The sequence below is a fragment of the Miscanthus floridulus genome, chromosome 8, assembly GCF_019320115.1.
Source record: "Miscanthus floridulus cultivar M001 chromosome 8, ASM1932011v1, whole genome shotgun sequence".
NCBI lineage: Eukaryota > Viridiplantae > Streptophyta > Magnoliopsida > Poales > Poaceae > Miscanthus > Miscanthus floridulus.
In genome coordinates this window covers 31,477,299-31,487,539 of record NC_089587.1, presented here as the reverse complement: position 1 = coordinate 31,487,539, position 10,241 = coordinate 31,477,299, and the positions used below count along the sequence as shown (strand labels likewise).

General features: G+C 46.1%; 2 protein-coding genes across 2 annotated transcripts; one reads left to right on the top strand and one right to left on the bottom strand.

Annotated features, from left to right (window-relative positions):
* Positions 1-303: 303 nt before the first annotated feature.
* LOC136468808 (uncharacterized) lies at positions 304-834 on the top strand. The gene has a single exon (XM_066467237.1). The coding sequence runs from the start codon at positions 304-306 to the stop codon at positions 832-834; it is 531 nt and encodes a 176-aa protein (XP_066323334.1).
* A 7,262-nt stretch (positions 835-8,096) lies between these two features.
* LOC136471480 (probable F-box protein At4g22030) lies at positions 8,097-9,723 on the bottom strand. Its single transcript, XM_066469210.1, has one exon. It carries the CDS (start codon positions 9,599-9,601, stop codon positions 8,252-8,254), a length of 1,350 nt encoding a protein of 449 aa, XP_066325307.1. The 5' UTR covers positions 9,602-9,723; the 3' UTR covers positions 8,097-8,251.
* Between the last annotated feature and the right edge of the window lie 518 nt (positions 9,724-10,241).

The window sequence follows — 10,241 nt, the reverse complement described above, 5'->3', positions numbered from 1 at the left end:
GGGGGTAACAAATATGGTCTTGTTATTGTTGATGACTCTTCGCATTTCACTTGGGTATTTTTCTTGCATGACAAGTGCCAAGTTCAAGAGAAGGTGAAGATATTTGTTACAAGAGTTTAAAAGGAGTTCAGTCTTCCCATCAATAAAGTGAGAAGCGACAATGGGACCGAATTCAAGAATACTCTAGTTGAGGAGTTTCTTGATGAAGAGGGCATCAAGCATGAGTTTTCAACTCCATACACCCCTCAATAAAATGGTGTAGTAGAGAGGAAGAACCGTACACTCATTGATATGATAAGGACAATGCTAGATGAGTACAAGACGTCGGACATCTTTTGGTCTGATGCCATCAACACCGCTTGCCATGCCATCAACCACCTCTACCTACACAAGAAGTTGAAGAAAACTTCATATGAACTTCTAACCAGTAACAAGCCTAAGATGTCTTACTTTATAGTGTTTGGGCGCAAGTGTTTCATACTTAACAAGAAACCCAAAACCTCTAAGTTTGCACCTAAAGTTGATGAAGGTTTTCTTCTTGATTATGGATCAACTGAGCATGCCTACTGTGTCTTCAACAAAACCTCTGGGAGAGTTGAGATTGCAATAGACGTGACATTTGATGAATCTAATGGCTCTCAAGTAGAACAAGTTGATTCAAGTGTTGTAATCAAGCAATTGGTGATTGGTGATATTAGACCACAAGAAGATAAAGCCAATGAAGTGGAGGTTCCTCAAGTTGTTGTTGCACCAATTTTCGCTGACATACCTGATGCTACACTACAACAAACACCTGCTGCAACTCTAGAGCGTGGTAGTGCCGCACCTACATAGTCAGCAGCAGCTGATTCAACTCTAGCTCATGAATAAAACCTACAACCCATATTTGAGCAAGATGATGATGAAGATCCAGAAGATGAACAAGAGGTCATTGAGCATCCAAGGCTAAGGCAAATAATACAATGGGATCATCCCATTGATAACATCCTTAGGAGTCATTCAAAGGGGGTAACAACTCGTTCACATTTAGCAAACTTTTGTCAATATTACTCGTTTGTTTCCTCTTTAGAGCCTCTTAAGGTAGAACAAGCACTTAGAGACCCGGATTGGGTGATGGCCATCCAAGAAGAGCTCAATAACTTCAAAAGAAACCAAGTGTGGAGTTTGGTGGAACGATCCAATACCAATGTCATTGGCACCAAGTGAGTCTTCCGCAATAAGCAAGATGAGAATGGAGTGGTGACAAGAAACAAGGCAAGGTTGGTTGCTCAAGATTTCACTCAAGTAGAGGGCTTGGACTTTAGAGAAACATATGCACCGGTGGTAAGACTTGAAGCAATTCAAATGCTTCTAGCCTATGTCGCTCATCACAACTTCAAGCTATATCAAATGGATGTGAAGAGTACATTTCTCAATGATCCTATTCAAGAACTTATCTACGTTGAGCAACCACCGGGCTTTGAAGATCACAAGTTTTCCAACCATGTCTACAAACTCTAAAAGGTGCTCTATGGGTTTAAGCAAGCACCAAGGGTATGGTATAAATGCCTTAAGAAATTCTTGCTTAAACAAGGCTTTGAAATAGACAAAGCTGATCCTACCATTTTCACTAACAAAGTTGGCAAAGATATATTTGTGTGCCAAATATATGTCGATGGCATAATATTTGGTAGTACTAATCATTCCTTTTGTGAGGAATTTAGTAGGATCATGAACAAGGGATTTGAGATGTCCATGATGGGTGAATTAAAGTTCTTCCTTAGATTTCAAATCAAGCAAGTGAAGGATGAAACTTTTATTAGCCAAATGAAGTACACCCATGATATACTCAAGAAGTTTGACATGGTGAATGCCAAGCCTATCAAAACTCCCATGCCAACCAATGGACATCTAGATCTCAATGATGAAGGGAAAGTCATGGATACTAAGGTATATAGATCCATGATTGGCTCTCTACTTTATTTGTGCGCATCTAGTCCCGATATTATGCTTAGTGTGTGCATGTGTGCTAGATTTCAAGCTAACCCGAAAGAGTGTCACTTAGTGGCCGTTAAGAGAATCTTGAGATATTCAGTAGACACTCCTAACCTTGGCTTGTAGTATCCTAAGGGCTCTAGGTTTGATCTACTTGGGTATTCGGATTCGGATTATGCCGGTTGCAAAGTAGATCGAAAAAGCACTTCAGAGATATGTCAATTCATTGGACGGTCCCTAGTGTCTTGGAGTTCTAAAAATCAAAATTGTGTAGCCCTTTCCACCACTGGGGCCGAGTATGTTGCAGCCGGTACATGTGGTGCTCAACTACTTTGGATGAGGCAAACCCTTCAAAATTTTGGATATCACTTCACAAAAATCCCACTCTTGTGTGACAACGAAATTGCCATAAAGTTAGCCAACAATCCCGTAAGCCACTCAAGAACCAAACACATAGACATTCGACACCATTTCTTGAGAGACCATGAAGCCAAAGGAGATATCGAAATTCACCATGTGAGCACTGAAAAACAACTAGCCGATATCTTCACTAAGCCTCTTGATGAGTCAAGGTTTTGTGCTTTGCGTAGTGAGCTAAATATTCTTGATTCTTGTAATGTGGTTTGAACTATAGCACACCTTGATTGATGAACTAGCATGGATAGGAGAAATGAATTGTAAAAGTATAAATATTGTGCTTAAAATGTTTTATCATAAGAAACAAGTGCATTATGATCATTGTTTGTTTTGATTATTTATTGCCGATCATAGTGTGCTTGAGATATGTGTCCATATCCTATATATATAGAGGTATTTAGTTAGTAGCTAAATCTTACTGGTCTGGGGAGTACGGCTGTGCCACGCCTGCCCTGCGGCAGTGCCGCACTTTGAGTTTCAACTAGAAATTTAGCCCATATCAGCTGTTACCGGGGGGGCATCTTTTCTAACTATTTTACCTAGCCCCAGGTAACCCTCTCCTCTCCTATCTCCCAGCCGCCGCCTCTCTTCTCCTCCACGCGCGCACAGCGAGCACCCGTGGCCGCTCTGTCCAGCTACACTGCTACCTCCGACATTGCCGCGGCCTGCTGCTGTTCTTCTATGTCATCATCAGCAGCAGCCCTAGCTCATGGACGGAGCCGATTCATCTCTTTCCTCCTCAATCCGCATGAATCAAGGTGAAACCCTAACATAATCTCGATCTATGCCATAGAGTTCTATATTTATTGGAAGATAGTTTCTAGTGACTACATGATTAGGGTAGAAACTAGTTTGATGGATGAATTGAATCGAAACAAAGATTCATGGGTTGAACCTCATCTGTACCTACAGCAGTGCTGCATGTTGGGTGCGGCAGTGCTGCACTCAATAGATTGAACTTGTAAATGCAGATGTTGTTCCATCGATGACTCTCTATTTTGGTTGGATTTATGCACCAGATTTGTTTCTATCTTAAACATATAGCCACTTTACCTACATTGTAGATAACTCCATGTTTTTATTTAGGTCTACTCATTCTGAGATTATCTAGTGATTTAGGAGAATGTTTGAGAAATAGTCTAAATAGTTGAGAAGAATTGAATCATGGGAGAGGTAAAGCACTAGGTACGGCAGTGTCGTTCCTAGAGTGCAGCAGTGCCGCACCCTCTGACCTGATTAGTTCTGAGTGCTTTCCTAACTCAAGATTTGAATCATCTTATCTATCCAGAGTGTTTTACAAGTGTTCTTTTATACCCCTTATGTACAGTTTCTTATTTGGACATATATTTGTTTGCATAGATGTCCTCTGGAGGTGATGATGACCAGAGGGGGAAGAAGAAGATGACTGAGCCTCGGGATAAGCAGACACCTCATCGTGGGCGTGGTAGGACCACAGGGGGCAGCAACAGTGCAGTAGGCAGAGATGTTGCTAGAGATAGGGGGAGGAGAGATCAGATGATCCAGAATGAGGAGAACCTAGAGAGGGCTGGCCACACCATTCCTCGAGGTACTTGACTAGATACTCCACCTCATCTTAAGGAGTTTGACAGGAGCTACATCAGAGAGTATTCTGAGGATGTGGTTATGAGGCATCCTGTTGACACACGTGCTCATCCCGTGCTTAATTATGCGGGAAAGCTGAAGATGGTGGAAGAAGCACATGAGAACAATCCCTATGAACAACCAAAGGATTTGGAGATTGACTATAGGTTTTGGAATGAGTTTCATTCCAACTTCTATGCATATGTGAACTTTAACTCCAAAAAATCCAAGGTTGTGAAGATGCAGTATGTTGATTAGGAGGAGATGAAGGCAAAGAATGAGCCATAATTCAATAAGGTGATCAAGGCTTGTGAGTTGTTTGGCCTCACTGATATTATGAGCTTAAGATATAATTGGAATGAGGAAGTGCTTGTCTAGTTCCATGCCACTTTCTTCTATAGTATCTACACTGATGAGATTCACTGCTAGTGGTGATGATGTTGATCGAGACACGATCCAAGCGGATGAGGAGTGAGTGTTGGTTTTTCTTCTTTTCTTCTCTTTTTGGTGCTTTGTGCCAAAGGAGAAGAAAATTAGAGGGGTCAACAACAACTTTTTTCACACCATGGAGAGGAGGTTGCTGTAGCTAAAGTCATTAGAGTAGTCTTCATTAGGTGGGTGAGAGTTTGAGAGTTCATTAGAAACTCTATTTATATAATAATGCTACTTAAGTACTTTATATATGTGTGGGATATGGACATATATTAATCTATATTGTCGCTTGTGATATAATTGTGCTAGAATGTATATCTTTATATGTATCACATGTTGTGTGGTGTCTGTTCTAATCTGTATTGTTACAACAAGTGCGGCAGTGCCGCACTCTAGTGCGGCAATGCCACACCCAGCTGTAACAGCAAACCATGTTGTGCATAAACTATCATTTGCATCATGTTCTACATACCTGACACAGTATGCAGCACCCCACAGGAGCCTGAATGTAGGGGGAGCCCCATCATTTTCACTAAAATATGAATCTTGGCTTCTTATGCCAATTTGAGAATTCAATTCTCTATTTACACATTTAGGGGGAGGCTCTACACCTATGGCTCAAAAATCTCAGTATTTATTTCATATCTTTTGTAAGCTCTAATTGGGTTGTCATCAATCACCAAAAAGGGGGAGATTGAAAGTGCAATCAAGCCCTAATTATGGGTTTTGGTGTTAATGACCATACAATTAGAGAACTAATGAGATTTATCGAGATGACAAGCAGGAAATTCATGTTCGAGGATGCTACACAAAATGGAGGAGCCCCTAATTACAAATGTAGATGGCTTCAAACTCAAAGGAGGTTTAAATTCTTTTATATTTTAAATTTGAGTATAGAAAAAACCGTACTAAAGGGGGACACAATGCTTAAACTTATATGTGCTACCAAGTGCTCAAACATACACATACATCCTCAAAGGTGGTTGTGTTTGTTATTCTTGGAGCTTGGCTTCTAGCCGACTAGAGCGTCGCCCGTGGAGCTTGCCAACTTATGTGGCAGCCCTAGAAGGTTTATAACCATCTCTTAAAGCTAGTAAACTCACCCCTCATCTCAAGAGTTAAGTCTTTTGACTTGAGAACGAGGAAGGGTTGGAAAGCCCTAAGCCTTAGTGGCTAACCTCAACAATGTGGAGGTAGACAAGCCTTAGTGGCGAGATGAATCACGGGATAAATCATTGTGTCACTTGTGCTTAATTTACATTACTTGCATTTCATATTATTGGTTCAGGTGATTTCTAGAATTTCTAGTCGATCTACTTGTGTGTGGTGTTCCTATAACTTTTAGCTCTTGATCTGTGACTATCATACCTACAGTAGGCTAAGAATTTTCTTCGATCTAAGTTTCCGTTCATTGATTTTGAACTGTGACTTGAAGTTATCTGTAGGTGTGGTAGTACCGCTGTTCTGGTCCGGCAGTGCCATAGTCCGATAGTGCCGCGGTCCGACAGTGCCGCCCTCCAGAGCGGCAGTGCCGCATGGTGAATTTGATAAAAGTTTGAGTATTTGTTTTGACAGGCCTATTCACCCCCCTCTAGGCCAACCAGAGATCATACACTGTCCAACGGTGATGTAGAATTGATATAGAAGCATCTTGTAAGTTTTATTTTTAACCGACGAGATCACTCAGCTGCATACCAACAGGCTACAATGCTGGGGTATGTGAATGAAAAGGATTGAGTCAAGCCAATTCAGGACAATTTTTTGTTAGTTTACTAATTTTCTGATTAAATTAGAACCAACGGAAAGATTTAATTGAAAAATAAAGTATAAGTGAATGTGTTAGTCATCATGACTAAATTTTTCGTTACGGTAATTTGTATATAGATTTATCCCGCATGGGGAGAAGTTTGGCATAGTACTTATGCTAGTCAATCCTACATTGCGGGAGAAGTTTTGTGATGATCCATATGTTTTTGTATCCCGCATAGCGAGAGAAGTTTGGGTAACTCTTATGCTATTCTAGTATTGACCATGCCACAATAGAAATGCACCGTTATGGTCAATACTAATCAAAGGACAAGAAAAAGATGCAAGCATGACTTGCAAAAGTACAGTTAATAAAAGACCTCGTCGAGTTCTTGAAATGGAATGAGGAAAGTATACTCCTATACGGATCGAGAAATAACTTTATTTGCATGTCATAATCATATGAATGAAGTAAGTCATAAGTGTCTCCTCGTTCACAATTTTCTCAATATAGCAGTATAGTTCATGCCATATTTCGAGAGGAAGAATTGTAAGATGAATTAAGAGTAAGAATTAAGGTCAATTAAGAAACTACTCTTTATTAAGAGTGAGATAAAGATTTTAATGAATATGACCGTCGGTCATAACAATGATACCCCTAAGCAGAGAAACAGCTAAATTTCTGGATCTTTTAAAGTTTCGAGAGGAAGATAGCGTAGTCACCATCAAAAATATTAAATCGATGCTTAAAGCGTCATATATGGTTTTATCAGATTGAACCCAAATAAGAAATAGGAAGATATACTATTTTTATAAAAGATGGAACGATCTAGGGGAGCACGGTATATAGAGACCTATGACTTGAAGAGAAGCGGGACTGCGTGCCCACTGCAGTGATTCAAAACAACGAATTTCTCGATAACTGTTGATGTTGTATGACTTATACAACACCTGTTGTTGGCTCTTTGAAGAAGATGAATAATGTAAACAAGGATTTTGTGATATAGGAGCCTGTAGAATCAATTGTATCTTGGCAATGAAGACCAACAACAGCCCCATATGGAAGTGCCAGTAGCTGAGGCCCCAAAAGGTCCCAAAGAATTAGCAAACCAGTTTTCTGATGACTATAAAGTCTACGTTAGTGAAGAAATTAAAATGGAGGGTAATCCCACCTTATTTGAAGAAGTTATGAGAAACACTTACTCGTTTGAATAGCAAGAAGCTATGAAAGTTAAAATAAAATCGATGAATACCGGTGATATTTGAGACTTACAAACAAAAAATTCCTAGTGGAGCCAAACTTTGAGGCGCGGATGTTCCAGGCTCGTCGCTCGTGTGCGCGGATGTTCCGGGCCCTGGACCGAGCGGCGAGCGGCGACCATCAGGGTTGAATTGACCACCCTAACCGTTAACTATTCGCTCCGACGAACAGTTTCAGTTTCAGTTTCCATGCATCACAGAGCCTGCACGAGCTGCCGGTCAAATCAAAGGCACAAACGAACGAACGCCCGTTTTGTCTCGTCGGCCCGCACACGGACAGAATTGAAATTGAAAACAAGTGTGAAACGCTGGCCATGGCCAAGCACTACACACGCAAAGGGACAAAGATCATGTGACCCCGTCCCGGCCGCGCTTGGGTTGGGTCTCGTTTCGCGTCGGTTGCCGGTTTTGGTGGCGCTCACCGTGACACAACACAACTCAGTAAGGCCAACGCGACCCCGGTGCCCGGTGCCTTCGTCTGCCGGCGCCCGCGCGCGGCCGGTTTTGTGTACCGCCACGAACCCACGACTCCGTGTGGACCATGCATGTTCCCAGGCATGGCACTGGTGACTGGTATGCTAGCAGATCACACTGCCGTTGCAACATACCATATGTAAACTCAGCTTGTTGATTTAGAATCAGAACTTAATTGGGATCCAACAAGATGGGTGAATATAATCTCAATCAAAGAATTGTCATTTCAAGTTGGAATTGTTGTTACTCACAAAAATAATTCTTCCTATCTAGAGTACTGTATGTACGAACACTCATTTGTGTTGAGAGCTAATTCATCCTTCACCGACCGCATGCTGCAGTGTGATCAGAAAAGCTTCCCGGCGTAGTCCTTGATATCGTCATCCTTCACCGACGCCGACGCCATCCTTCTGAACTGCCGGAGCTCCGCCGCGTCCCGTCCCAGTAACAGCGCGACCTTGGTCCGGAACACCTCCCCGTTCTCCCTCCGCTCCACGTCGGCCTCCCCCAGCGCCGCCTCGATGTCCTCCTGCACCTTGCGGTAGAACCCGGCGCAGTTGCGCAGCAGCTCGAACAGCATGCCCAGCTGCGCCCCGTGCTCCACCGTGTTCACGCAGGCCGCCAGCGCGCCGCACGCCGCCGCGGCGCCGGACGCCCAGGCAGATGAAGCGCCGTCGCCGGTCCCGATGAAGGCTGCGGCTACCGCGGCGGTGCCGGCCAGCGCGGGCCCCGCCACGGCGAGGCCGCGGTTGATGGACAGGACCAGCTTCCCCACCGTTAGGTACTGGTGCTCGTCCTTGGCTCGAAGCACGCGCAGCAGGCCGCGCATCTCCTCCTCCAGCTCCTGGCTCCACCCGTTGCCGGTGGTGGTCTTGGTATTGACGCTGCGGCGGCCGAAGCTCCTGGACCGGGTGGTGGTGCTGCTGCTCTTCGGCTGCTGGTGCGGGCGGCGGCGCGGCCACCACCGCGCGGGCTCCACGGCCTTGGGGAACTTCTCCAGCATCCCCGGGAGCAGCGGCAGCGGGTACGCGGCGTCCAGCGCCAGCACCCTGTCCATGGCGTCCTGCACGTCGGCCTGGGTCAGCTCCGCGGCGTGCCGCAGCTCCAGCGTGGCGTGGACGTCGCGCTCCAGCTGCCTCCAGAGGCGCGTGGAGTTGCGCTGCTCCTCGGCGAGCTGCGACGGCTGCACCCTGTTGACGGCGGCCATGGTGACGGCGGCTGTGGCGAGGAGGACACCCGCCGAGGCCTTGAGCGCGGCCACGGTGGCCGGCGCGGCGGGCGCCAGCGCGGCCATCACGGAGGCCGCCAGCGTCAGCGAGTTGGTGGAGTGGAGCAGCAGGTGGTTCCAGTTGTCCCGCTGCCGCCCGATGATGTCGTGCATCTCCGCGCGGTCCGCCGCGGCCTCCGCCACCGCGCGGAGCTTGTCGACCGCCGTGTTGCGGTCGGCGAGGGGGGAGCCGATGCTGCTGGTGCTGGTGGTGACGTCGATCCAGTCCAGCTTGATGCCGCCGAGACCGCCGTCCGCCGGGATGGACGACGACGACGCGGTTGTTGTCTGGACGCCGGACGGCACGCGCAGGCCGGCGCGGCAGGGGGCGGCAGCGGTGGTCCGGCGCGGCGGCCGCGTCGTGAGTGGCGAGGACGAGGAGGTGGAGGCCGTCAGGAAGAGGCGCTGTGCCTGGAGAGCCGCCGCCATGGCCGATTTGGATCAGGTGTCGGTGTGCTTTCGAAGGTTAAAGAATTGCACTTGCTCGCTCTGCGGTGCGGATCGAGGTCGCTTGGAGTGGATTTGGATGAGCGATGACTGAGGATGTGAGAGCTGGTGGGTGGTGGGTTGATGGGAGCTGGGAGCGAGGGGGGAGGTTATTTATAGGAGAAAGGAGACGGCGGGGGGGAATGGAACGGACGAATGGTGGGTGGAAACGTTCGACCGGGTGGGCTGGGCCGGGTCAATTCCCGATCTGCTCCTGTGTGGTGTGGTCTGAAGAGGGAAAGCGCTTCGCCTGAGACGGGATCGCGTCCAGGCTTGGAGGAGACCGTTTCTGGCAGGTGACCCAGGCAAGCTGGTCCGGTCCGTACACCCCCGTCCGCGGCTCCGCGTCGTCTGACTCCATCGTATGCTAGCTGGCTCCTCCAGTTCTCCGCTCCATTTTCATTCCACCTTTTAGTGATCCATGCATACGATGGAATGAAAAGTGCCTAGGATTCTGTTGGAATTTTAGTTAAATTCTAAAAAGCCAGCACGGTATTTTTTTTCGTGTAAATTTAGAGACAGGTCGTCGTCTTGGGTTATTTACATTATACACATATAATGGCATATTTGGGCACTTTAGTTG